This window comes from Octopus bimaculoides, chromosome 11, assembly GCF_046866305.1.
Source record: "Octopus bimaculoides isolate indiv1 chromosome 11, ASM4686630v1, whole genome shotgun sequence".
Classification (NCBI taxonomy): domain Eukaryota; kingdom Metazoa; phylum Mollusca; class Cephalopoda; order Octopoda; family Octopodidae; genus Octopus; species Octopus bimaculoides.
In genome coordinates, this window is record NC_142938.1 from 77,453,413 (window position 1) to 77,467,149 (window position 13,737).

At 38.3% G+C, this 13,737-nt stretch overlaps 1 protein-coding gene across 1 annotated transcript; it reads right to left on the minus strand.

The window, feature by feature from the left end:
- Window positions 1-1,606: 1,606 nt before the first annotated feature.
- LOC106867573 (polyglutamine-binding protein 1) lies at window positions 1,607-12,262 on the minus strand. Its single transcript, XM_014912483.3, has 7 exons — window positions 12,091-12,262; window positions 8,083-8,392; window positions 6,430-6,530; window positions 5,194-5,261; window positions 4,086-4,182; window positions 3,342-3,399; window positions 1,607-1,841 (listed from the first exon to the last, which is right to left on the minus strand). The coding sequence occupies exons 1-7, from the start codon at window positions 12,164-12,166 to the stop codon at window positions 1,697-1,699; spliced, it is 855 nt and encodes a 284-aa protein (XP_014767969.1). The 5' UTR covers window positions 12,167-12,262; the 3' UTR covers window positions 1,607-1,696.
- Window positions 12,263-13,737: the final 1,475 nt, after the last annotated feature.

Here is a 13,737-nt window from a genome sequence, read left to right on the forward strand (position 1 = left end):
TATGATAAAGGACCAACCAAATGCTAGGGTCGATGCAATCGACAAACTCTCTCCCCTCAAAACTGATGGCGTTCGTTGATTAATCAGAAATTGTTATTATGGAAGAGAAAGAGGAAGTGGTGAGCTGGCAGAGCCGTTAGCACGCCGGGCAAGATGCTTAGCCACATTTCGTTCTAAGTTCAAATTCGTCTGAGGTCGACTTTGTCTTCTTTTCCTAATAGGAAATCTACACAGAAAATCTACAAAGAAAAATAACCTTAAAAAAGCGATTTTTCTATACAATTATTGGTGACGTCACTGGATAACCAAAAAATAAAAAAGAAAGATAAGTATTCAATGACGTTATGATTAATAGAAACTTCGTTACTTTACGTCACACCAATTAGTTATCTATTTACTCATTATGTTAAACCTTCTATAAGAATTAATCTTATATAATATTTGAAAAAATTATTATAATCAATGATTGAAATATTTGAATGTCTTTCTAAATTTATGGCAACATCTTATTGTAAAGCGTCCATTAAAATTCAATAAAATTATTTTAGAAGTAATTGTATAATACATTTCTTCAAGGCAAAGATCACATGTAGAATTACCAATATTGTACGGTGGTGCATAACTAATAATAGACTACTTAAAATTATACTTAATGTTCTTATCCTTTAAACCCCATATTTGTAGAATTACTTTTTCTTCTATACTTAAATGAACGAGAATGATTATAAAATCCAGATTTCCAAATTGTAGCAGATGAACCAATGTAATAATATTTACGATTTCCAGTTATCACTTTTCTCTGATATACTATATTTTCCTTAAACAATTATTTTCTAAAGGGCATACAACCCCTATGCGAAAATATTTTTAACTCTCTTATATACCATCACTACCTTCAACTAACTTTTTTTAGCCACGTGATAAACATTACATTAACTCACGTCATGGACACATCTCTCTCCCTCTTTCCTTTCTCCTTCTTTTTCTCTAATTATGTGAAAGCATTACCGACGGGCTAAGTAATTAATGCAATAGAAACAATTGTCAGATTTATAAGGTGAAATCTATAATAAAAACATAATTTTCTTTGTACGTATTTTTTGTTTTATACATTATATGTGTGTGTGTGTATTATCAACAAGCTTTAATTCTGTACTTCTTTGCTTGTTTTTCTTCACTTATCAGGATGGAGTCTATTACAGCAAATGAATAAATTAAATACAACACTAGGTGTTTCGCTTGTTGTCTACACAACCTTTCATTTTACAAATAGCAGCAGCAGATGTAAACAATATATATTTGTGTGTGTATGCATGTGTGTGCATATGTGTACGTGCACATTTATATATGTATTCTATCATCTGGTATATGCAATAAAAGCAGTATTAAATTTTTAAATCCGTCTGCGTAGCATACTGAATGCAAACACATCGTTGACAGGAAATATACAGAGTTATTCATCCAAAGGTAACAGCGAAGGGTTAATAATGGGAAGGGTAACTAGCTGTAAAACTGATGTTTCAATAATATGTATTCACCTAACCCATGCTAGAGCAGAAAAACAGACATAAAAATAAAGAAACACACACACAAACAACAACAAAAATTATCAATGAGGAAATAAGAAATATCATTTATTAAATGTACACATGAAAAAAAAAAAACCTGCAAAGATTTTTTTTCCCCCCAACCTTCTTCAGTCTTCCACTAACTGTCGGTTCATACGAAGAACATCTCCAGGTGCTGGGTAAGGGCGTTGTTGGTACAAAGGACCAGAAGCTGTAACATCAGCGCCTGTCTTGGCTTCACCTCTCTTATCCAATCCAGTGGACCAAGTACCCCTTTAAGAAGATCAAAGGAAAATGCAAACAAATGAATATACTTCAACAAAAAAAAAAACAAGAAAATGGTATAAAATTTTCATTAGAAAACCAAGGTTTACAGAGAAAAGCTATATATCATATAGGTAGGCATCAGTCAAGGTTCACTGTATCTGCACACGTATACAAGGTGAGGCAGATAAACCTCCCATATTTTATATGGCCATTGATGTGGGTCTAGTAATGTTAGACAGGTAGTAACATTGTCTTCATGTAACTAAAGTTTTACCGTTTTCCTTTCAAAGTTATCATCATGGTTTAGGTCAGCACATACTGTGTGTCCATTGGTGCCTTTGAGTGGCACATTGGGCAGTCAGTGATTGCCAATTACGTCCGCCTCTGGCCAACTGATATGCTTCTTTCCAGGTGATGTTCAGCCTGCATAGGCCTTCTTTGGCCGGCCCTTTTTTCCCCCTTCCAGCACCATCCAGCCCCATGCCTGTTCTGGCCCCTCTTAGAGTATACTGGGTTCATTTCTTTGTGGGACCAGCACAGCAAAGGTTGCATTGCTGGGGGCCTGAATCCCATACCAATTTTTTTACAGAGTGCACTAAGTGATTCTCTGTGCTTTACCACTTTCGCTAAAGGCTTGCTGCTTGTAAAGTAAAAGAGAACCGTTATGGAAGGATGGGAACGGATTTATTGTTGTGTGAGAACGGTAATTCAGAGAACAGAGGGAACAGTGTTGGGGTGGGAGTAATGGAGAGAGAGAGAGAGAGAAAGAGAGAGAGGGGAGACAGGAAGGTTAAGAGTAATAATAATGCTTCTCAAATTATTATCAGATATTTTGGGAACAGAAAAACTGTGAAACAAAGTTCATCATCATCATCATCATCATCATCGTTTAACGTCCGCTTTCCATGCTAGCATGGGTTGGACGATTTGACTGAGGACTGGTGAACCAGATGGCTACACCAGGCTCCAATCTGATTTGGCAGAGTTTCTACAGCTGGATGCCCTTCCTAACGCCAACCACTCAGAGAGTGTAGTGGGTGCTTTTACGTGCCACCGGCACGAAGGCCAGTCAGACGGTACTGGCAACAGCCACACTCAAAATGGTGTATTTTATGTGCCACCTGCACAGGAGCCAGTCCGGCGACACTGGCAACGACCTCGCTCAAATGTTTTTTCACGTGCCACCTGCACAAGTGCCGGGAAGGCGACGCTGGTAACGATCACAAGACGCTGGAATATAAACACTGAAAAATAAAAACAAATTTTAACCCTTTTGATACTAACCCACCTGATACTGCCCCTGGTTTTATGATATAAACTTCATATTTGAAGTGATCAAAAGCTTCCATCAAAATGTCACGTTAATTTATATTCTAAGTATTAGCTTTAATGATGACAGAGTCATTTAATTAAATGTTTTCATTATTTTCAAAATAAATTACAACAAAAGTAGGGTGTTGCAACAAGAATATCATAAAATTTTAAAAAGTGGGGTTATACACTGACCGAGGAGCATTCGAGTAGGCTGCAGGATCCATCGGGTCGAGGTTAGACTGGCCACGAGCTGTTGAAGAAACATCATTTATAATATTGTTACATGTTCTAAGTGAGAGAGGAAAAACAAAACAAAACAAATGAGAACTAATTAATTAGCATCATCATCATCATCGTTTAACGTCCATTTTCCATGCTGGCATGGGTTGGATAGTTTGACTGAGGTCTGGAGAGCCAGCAGCAGCACCAGGCTCCAATCTGATCTGGTAATGTTTCTACAACTGGATGCCCTTCCTAACGCCAACAACTCCAAGAGTGTAGTGGGTGCTTTTTACAGCACTGCTTGGAACTGCTTGAATACTCCGGAAGGTGCTCGAAAAATAAGAGGTGTTACCTTAATTCACTAGTAGTGAACAGCTGACACTGTAGTACATCTCCAGCGTTAGAAGCTGTGCAAAGGCAATGATGATGATAATAATAATAATAGTAAGCTGTTTCTACTATAGGCACACAAAATGATATTTGGGGGAGAGAGATAGTCAATTACATCAACTCCAGTGTTTAACTGGTACTTAATTTATTTATTGACCCCAAAAGGCAAAGTCAACCTCAGTGGGATTTGAACTCAGAATGTAAAGATGGAAAGAATGCCATGAAGCATTCTGCTTGGTGTGCTAACGATTTTGCCAGCTCTCCACCTTATAGTAACAACGATAATAACAACAAGAACAACATCAATATGGTTAAATGTCTCACATCTGGAATTCTTCCTGTTGTTCCTCTCAACTTTCTGTCTTTGTTCCTCTTCTGAAGAATCTTCATCCAATTCAGATCCGCTCAGATCCTCTTCCTCCTGAAGAAGCAAAAAATAGAAATGGTAAGTTAGACAAAAACCTCATCACTGAATCAATTAAGTAATTTTAGAGTTAGAGGGGAATATATATTTTTTTTTTAATAGTATCATTAGAGAGAGCAGTGCTCACGACACCTTTCAAAGGTTCTCAACAGTGGTTGGTGCAGTGGGGAAAAAAACCAAAAGAGCCAGAAACCACACCTCATTAGGCAGTTTGATACAACCACCTGGTCCTTGGATGCCTTTAGCAGAGAGGTGCACTCAGCTACAATCATTTGAACTAGGTTTCTGATTTAAGGATCTCTTCCTCCCAAAAGTCTCAGTGACACTATAAGGGGTGATGAACACTGCTGCAGAGTGCCCATTAAAATTTTGAGTTACCTGAAACCAGAGTGAACTCCTTAAACCCTTTTGATACCAACACAGCTGAAACCACCTCTCACTTTGTAGTAAAAATGTCTTGTTTTGCAAAATTCTGAATTAAAATCTTCCACCAAACCTTAGTCACAATTTATATTCCTAACACTAGATTAATGACAACTAAGTTATTTTCCTAAATTCTTTGTTATATTTAAAATTAATTGAAAGAAACAGAGCATCTCAACAGAAATATGGTAACAAAAGGGTTAAAATATATAATAGAGAAACAATTCTTAACCCTTTTGATACCAACCTGGCTGAAACTGCCTCTGGATCTATTGTACAAATGTCTTGTTTTCATAAGTTTTGAATAAAAATCTTCCACCAAACCTTAGTCACAATTTATGTTCCAAACACTAGCTGAATGATAACTAAGTTATTTTACTGAATTCTTTGTTATATTTAAAATTAATTGAAAGAAATACAGAGCATCTCAAAATAAAAACAGTACCGAAAGGGTTAAGGGTACCCAGGGGTCAGTTAAACTGGGTCACAAACTAGGTTTATAAACCAAGAGGGCTAAAATAACTGTAGTTTTAAAGAATGAAAGTGAAAGTGGAATGGGTTTAATGAGGAAATAGTTGTACTTACAACATCACTGTCATTACCCATTCCATCTGAATCTATTCCAGACTTAGGAGGAGTCGTTTTGTTTGTGTCTGAAAACAAAAAAAAACAGAAGAAAATGTTCATATGGAGACATTGTTTTAAAACTCTTTTACTGGTTTCATTCACTGGAAATTTGGTCATCCTGAAAAGAAGTACATATTTTACTGCTGCCCTTTGACAGGGAGAAAAGACAAATTCAGCTGGGTATCACAGAAATGATGTTGAGACAAACCAAGATATTTTTGTTTGTTCTATGCACCTACTGTGCCATCTCAGACCAAAATACATCCATATCTACATATATGTGTGTGCATGTTGTATGTGTCCAACCCATGCCAGCTTGGAAAATGGACATCCCCGTTAAGGCTCACACTCTGCTACCATGCAGCATCAGATTCTGTACTCAAGCATCAGGCAATCTAGCCATCACTGTGTGGTTAAGGTTATGAAGGCAAGAAAGATACCCAGTCAATCAAAAATCACTTGTGAGACACTTAAAATATCTGGTGGAGTAGGACACGGTTTGGTCACCTTCAAGCCATAGGAGAGAAGTTTAGGAACTTCTTTATGCTGATGACTTGGCTCTTAGAGCTGAATCTCTCGTAAAATTAGAAAAGAAATTCTAGATATATGGTAAAACAAAAAAAAAAAACCAGAAACCAAGAGGCATATAGGTGAATTTTATCAAAGACTAAAGTATGCTAACTCTATCCTACACCAACCCATAAAAAGCTGGCATAGAGTAACAATGATCATACAGGGTGACCCAAAAGTAGGTTTACAGTTATTCAACTATCTCTTTCATATTCATATATTAACAGTTTAGATTTTAATTATAAAAAAAAATATGAAACCATCATTCTAAGCTAATTTAGTTAATTGTAAGATAGAAATTTAAATGTAATAAAATGTTTTAAAAGAAATTTAAGGTGCTTATATGATAACTGTAAACCTACTTTTAGGCCTCCCAGTATATATATATATATATATATATATATATATATATATATATACACACACACACACACACGTCCACTGTTCCCTGCTAGCACGAGTTAGGGGCTGAACAATAACAGCAACAATAGGAAGCAGCACAATCAGAAAACGAAGGTCCAGTCATGGCTGGAACACCTTTTAATCAGAGATCCACTCAATCAGGACTAACTTTAGCAACCAAACAACAATAACAACAACAACGGGGTTAGAATATTTACTTACCCAATCCTTTGCTTGCAAGAGCAACTATTTGAGCTTTTGGATGTGAGGGAGACAACCATGACACCTGATCAGTTACTACATTCCAATAGTAATATCGGTTGCTGAAAGCAAAAAAAACACAATAACACTGTAACATATATATATATATATATATACTCTTTACTCTCTTTTACTCTTTCAATTGTTTCAGTCATTTGACTGTGGCCATGCTGGAGCACCGCCTTTAGTTGAGCAAATCTTATTCTTTGTAAGCCTAGTACTTATTCTATCGGTGTGTTTTGCTGAACCGCTAGATTATGGGATCGTAAACACACCAGCATCGGTTGTGAAGTGATGTTGAGGGGGACAAACACAGACACACAAACATATACACACACATACATATATATACATACATACATACATACGACGGGCTTCTTTCAGTTTCCGTCTACCAAATCCACTCACAAGGCTTTGGTCGGCCCGAGGCTATAGTAGAAGACACTTGCCCAAGGTGCCACGCATTGGGACTGAACCCGGAACCATGTGGTTGGTAAGCAAGCTACTTACCACACAGACACTCTTGCGCCTAACAATTCTAACAGCCTGCTGCCTTAACAACAGTAAAAATAATAGTGATGAAAGTGTAGCTGCTAGAATAAGAATAGCCTGGGCAAAGTTTAGAGAGCTCTTACACCTGCTGGCGACAAAGGGACTCTCACTCAGAGTAAAAGGTAGACTGTATGACGCATGCGTACAAACAGCCATACTACATGGCAGTGAAACATGGGCTGTAACTGCTGAGGACATGCGTAAGCTCGCAAGGAATGAAGCCAGTATGCTCCGCTGGATGTGTAATGTCAATGTGAATACCCGTCAGAGTGTAAGTATCTTGAGAGAAAAGCTGAACATTAGAAGCATCAGTTGTGGCGTGCAAGAGAGACGATTGCGCTGGTATGGACATGTGGTGAGAATGGATGAGGATAGCTGCGTGAAAAAGTGCCACACCCTAACAGTTGAGGGAACCCGTGGAAGAGGTAGGCCCAGGAAGACCTGGGCTGAGGTTGTGAGGCAAGACCTTCGTACATTGGGCCTCACCGAGGCGATGACTACTGACCGAGACCTTTGGAAATGTGCTGTGCGTGAGAAGACCCGGCAAGCCAAGTAAGATCATTGCCAGTGCCCCTGGACTGGCTCTTGTGCGGGTGGCACATGAGATGCACCATTTTGAGCGTGGCCGTTGCCAGTACCGCCTGACTGGCTCCCGTAGGATTTTCGAGTGAGATCGTTGCCAGTGCCCCTGGACTGGCTTGTGCGGGTGGCACATAAAAGACACCATTTCGAGCGTGGCCGTTTTCGTGCGGGTGACACGTAAAAGCACCCACTACACTCTCTGAGTGGTTGGCGTTAGGAAGGGCATCCAGCTGTAGAAACTCTGCCAAATTAGATTGGAGCCTGGTATTGCCATCCGGTTTCACCAGTCCTCAGTCAAATCGTCCAACCCATGCTAGCATGGAAAGCGGACGTTAAACGATGATGATGATGATGATGATAGATTACTGTTTAATTCACGCTTCTGATCACATCAGACGAAGCAGTAATGCAGTACAATTTAATGCCAAAACCTAGTATTCAGCAATGTTGGCAACAATGTTAACAGTAAATAATACATACGTGGCTTTATCTGGAATTTCTTGCCATCCTTCTGGAAGTGGATGTTTCATCAGCATCCGTAATCGGCGCCGTTCTGTTTCAGGGTCAGGTTTGAATGTAATTTTACCATACCGTTTAAGACAATATTCTGTGCACTTGTGATAAGGATTAGATTTGTTAGGGCATGCCACCTCTTCTAAAGATTCTACTGTTTCATCTTTCTTAGTGACGGTTTCCTCTTGTAACGTTCCCGGCGCACCAACAGTGTCCATCATACTAAAAGGCTGTGTCGGTTCATCATAATCTTCAGCAAACACTTCCTCAACATCCTCTGAAATAAAATTTTTAAATGCTTATGTCAGAAGGTGGTTGATAGGTAGAATCCTTAGAGCATCAGACTAATACCAGACTAAATACCTTGAGGTATTTATCCCAATTCTTTACATTCTGAGTTGAAATCCCACCCTGGTCAACATGGCCCTTCATCCCACCAGGCTCAATAAAATAAAAACTGGTGAAGTACTTCATCAATATAATTGATTAGTTCCCTCTCCTGAAAAATCGCTCACCTTGTATGGAAACTAGAAACAGCTATGACTATTATGAGGGCAAAGAACTGGCAGGGTTGTTAGCACAAAGGGCAAAATGCTTAGTGGCATTTTTACCAGCTTTACACTTTGATTTCAAATTCAGTCAAGGTCTACTTGGCCTTTCATCCTTTTGAGATCAATATAAGAAGAACCAGTTGAACACTGGCATTGATGAAATTGATCAACTCCCTTCTCCAAATTTAAGGCCTTGAACCTATAGTACAGTGGTTCCCAGCCCGGGGTCCACAAAGGGAGTACTGGGAGTCCATGTTAAACGACGATGATGATGATGGTGATATATCTATCTATCTATCTATCTATCTATCTATCTATCTATATATATATATATATATATATATATATATATATATCTTGCAAAAAGTGCCGTCTGAACATGGCCAATACCAGTAACTCCTGACTGGCTCCTGTGCTGGTGGCACGTAAAAAGCACCCACTACATTCTCGGAGTGGCTGGCATTAGGAAGGGCATCCAACTGTAGAAACATTGCCAGATCAGATTGGAGCCTGGTGCAGCCGCTGGCTCTCCAGACTTCAGTCCAACTTTCCAACCCATGCCAACATGGAAAACGGATGTTGATGATGATACATAAGGATAAGTATATTAAAAGGGGTCTGTAGGAATACTGATTTAAATAAAAGGGTTGGGAATCACTGTGAAAAGGTTGAGAACCACAGATATAGTAGTAGAAAGAATTATTAATTTGGCAAAAAAGGCAGTGAGCTGGTGGAACCATTAGCACGCCGGGCAAAATGCTTAGCAGTATTGCATCTGCCGCTATGTTCTGGGTTCAACTTTACCTTTCATCCTTTTGGGGATCGATAAATCAACTTACCCCCTTCCCCAAAGTTTCAAGCCTTGTGCCTAAAGGATTATTCATTTAGCAAAAGGTGATGCAAGCACAGAGTGAGCAGTGAATTTTGCCAAGAGCACATTGGCGCGGTCATTAATGCAGCGGATAAAAATGCCTTGCGGCATATGTTCTAGCACTTCACATTCTGAGTTCAAATCCTACCTGAAGCAACTTTGCCTTTCAGCTTTCTGGAATTCATCATCATCATCGTTTAACGTCCACTTTCCATGCTAGCATGGGTTGGACGATTTGACTGAGGACTGGTGAAACCGGATGGCAACACCAGGCTCCAGTCTGATTTGGCAGAGTTTCTACAGCTGGATGCCCTTCCTAACGCCAACCACTCAGAGAGTGTAGTGGGTGCTTTTACGTGTCACCCGCACGAAAACGGCCACGCTCGAAATGGTGTCTTTTATGTGCCACCCGCACAAGCCAGTCCAGGGGCACTAAGTGAATGACTGGCCAATTTAATCAACTGACTCCACCATTGAGGCCTTGTTTCAATGTACGTTATCACCAGAAAATAACAAAGGACTGGGAATATACAGCTTCTCAACAACAAGCAACTTGGTCTGTTCTGGCCCTTTTTCTCATACTTGAAACTCTTATTTCCTAGCATAAAGCCTCCCTTTTTATTGTACCCAACTCACTTGAATGAGATCTTCATGTTAGGTGGTTGGCTTTAGGAAGGGCATCCAGTCATAGAAACCATGCCAAAGCATGGACTACAATGGGGTCCTCGGGACCAGTCAGATCCTGTCAAACTGTTCAACCTATGCAAGAATGGAAACGGATGTTTAAAGATGATGATGATGATATTATTATTATTATTTTATTTACATAGAAGGTGGCAAGTTGGTAGAATTGATAGCACGCCGGGCAAAATGCTTAGCGGTATTTCGTCTGTAGCTATGTTCTGAGTTCAAATTCCACTGAGGTCGACTTTGCCTTTCATCCTTACGGGGTTGATAAATTAGCTACCTGTCAAGTACTGGTGGCAGATGTAATCAACTATTCCCCTCCCGCAAAAATTCCTGCCCTTGTGGTAAAATTTGAAATCATTATTTTATTTACATAGGTTACAAGTGGTCAATGATGTCATAATTTCAAAGAATTGGGTAATGTGCTGACTCTTTGGCAATATTCCTTTTCAAATACCAACCATGCCAACCTTGATGTCCTATACAAAATAGAATGTGACCATCTTAGATATTATTATAAGCATTGTTTACAAAGACAAGTGCCTTAGCAGCTGACACACAAAATACATAATTATGAAAACAGCAACTGAATAAGTTTAATTGACTGTTTTATGTCTGTAAAATATATACGATAAAACGGTAAGTAAAACAGTTTAATTACACTTAGAACTCATCCCTTGTAAACAATACTGATAATTATGTCTATTGTGAGTCAGCTAAGAAGCTTCCATTCTCTATGTCATTTTTGTTTTTAGTGAGGAGTGAAGATCGGTTTTTGAAAACGTACGATTCCGGCAAGTCCACCTGAGGAATGTATAAAAACACCATGGTTAACTTGAGTTTACCGAAACGTGACTTTACTATGTTCGCAAACACTACCATACAATCAATCTGTAGAGTAAACACGATTTCGTTTTAGTTTCGTTATTTCAAATAAACCGTAATGTTTTGATAGATTCCCCATTCTCTTCGAGATTAACGACGTTATTCTTCACATATACACACATGTCGTGAGCGTTTATAAAGCCGATTGGATGAGTTTTAAAAGCGATTTAGCAGCTATTTCTAGCGGGTCGAGGTAAATTAGCAGAACTGCGGGCAAAATATATTGCGGTATTTAGTTGCAACCCTTTACATAACAACAGTTTGGTGCCCCCATCCCAAGGGCTTTTGTTTGCTCGTAATTTTCTGAAAAATGCAAATTCTTTAATGAAATTTCGCATGGGTCCATTTCCCAGGATGTAGATTCCAAACATGATGAGAAGATTTATTTTAGAGAAGTTCCGGATTATTCTTCTCCGGGCTGTTTACACAAAGCTCTCTTTAAAATGCATGTTTTTAAATGGTATTTTGCAGAAATACGTTTTCGAGTTTCTAGATTACGAAATGTTGATATTTCAAACATTTAAATCTGTAAATAAAAAAAAAAAAAGCAAAAATGCTTCTTAAGTTATAAAAATTGATGTCAACACAGCAGAATGAAGAGGGAAAAATAATCCAAAACTACCCCCAAAAGTTTTTTTCTTTTCCTAAACTTTATAAATATAATCGTAATCCTTGGAAAACGTATCTTTGGAAAATATCATTTAAAGATATTCATTTTCCATAAGTTACAAGGAAACAAATTCGTGGGGTACCATACTGTAGTTATGAACCAAAGATGAGGTTTATCATTAGTAAGACTAATTAATTTGAGTTAATTATTGTTTTATAATCTATTTTATAAACAATAAAACATGAAACTAGAATGTTTATAGACATTCAGAGGGTCCTGTATGTGTTTCTATGTGAAACCCTTCCGTTTTAAACCATAGATCTTTGTTTACTTGCAGATTTGACAACTTTACCAATAAATTACATACTAACCTGGCTTTTTCGGTTCTTGGGCTTTTATTATCCCCCGTTTGGACAATTTAGCAAGTAAAGCCGCTGGCAAAGGCATTTTTAAAACAAACACAACAAAAAACACGAAGCGAGGGATTTATATATTTACAACAATTATTACTAGAGGTTATTATGGCTATTATCTCCCTTGTAAGACCTCTCCATCGTTGCTGAAACTTTAAAAAAAACAGCTGCGAAATCTCCAAATCTCACTTTGAAATCAACGTGGGAAATCTCTGCGTGGTCCCCTCGTGTTGCAAGGAATTACTCTTTTACTTGTTTCAGTCATGTGACTGCGGCCATGCTGGAGCACCGCCTTTTAGTCGGGCTAATCGACCCCAGGACTTCTTCTTTGTAAGCCTAGTACTTATTCTATCGGTCAGTTTTGCCGAACCGCTATGTTACGGGGATCGCAAACACACTGGCATCGGTTGTCAAGCGTGTTTGGGGTGGGGGGGGGGACAAACACAGACACTCAAACGCATACATACACATACATATATATATATATATATATACATATATACGACAGGCTTCTTTCAGTTTCCGTCTACCAAATCCACTCACAAGACTTTGGTCGGCCCGAGGCTATAGTAGAAGACACTTGCCCAAGGGACTGAACCCGGGACCATGTGGTTGGTAAGCAACCTACTTACCACACAGCCACTCCTACGCCTGTATGACAACAAAGTCAGCACCTCTTAAATTTCGTTTAGGGCTGCTGTTTTTGGGGGTTTTTACCCTAAAAACTTTCAATTTTTTATGTTTTAAACATTAGAGATTCAGAATCTGTAAAAGAAAAGAAAAATCTGTGAAAAAAAAACGAATTTTTTTATTCAACTTAATAGAAGAAATTTCGGCCATTTATGTCCTAGGCTCAAATTCCGCCGAGGTCGACGTTGCCTTTCATCCTCTTGGGATCGATAAAATAGATACCAGTTGAGCACTGGGGTCGATGTAATCGATTAGTCCTTTCCCACCAAAATTTCAGGTCTTATGCCTATATTAGAAAGGATTCAATTGAAGAAAAGCTATTCATTTAAAAGCACTTTTTAACTATATTTTTATTTATTCAGAAACTGGTTACGGCTAAGTGACTTACAAAGGGCGGTTCTTATTTATTCAATTATTCATTATTATTTTCTTAGATTTCCTTTATATTTGATATATATGAATAAATATATTTTGTTCGAATTTGCAGCCATTACTTATTTCACTTTCAGAAATATTTAAAATGCTGTTGTTTCTGTTTCGATTTATTGAAGAGTAAAATATTATTTCAAATGCAAATAAAGAATATTTATACACTTAGATATTAAAGTTTAAGGAACCATCGATTAGAATTGGTTTTAGAGAACCACGTGCTGGACCATTTGACAAGATGGAGAAACAGATAGATATTTATAGGATGAAGCAATGTTATACACAGGTGGAGACCAAGCCCTAGAGTAAGCGCTCCGTAAGGTGAAACGTGGAGATGATAAAATGCTATGTTTTATAAAATTAAGATAACTTTACGGAGATGTACTTGTATAGCAAGTGACCTGATCTGAGATCGTGTGTTAGAACGAAAACAATTGCAGCGTGGAAGGTGTTTATAAGCCATTTAAGAAACACACAAAAACCGTT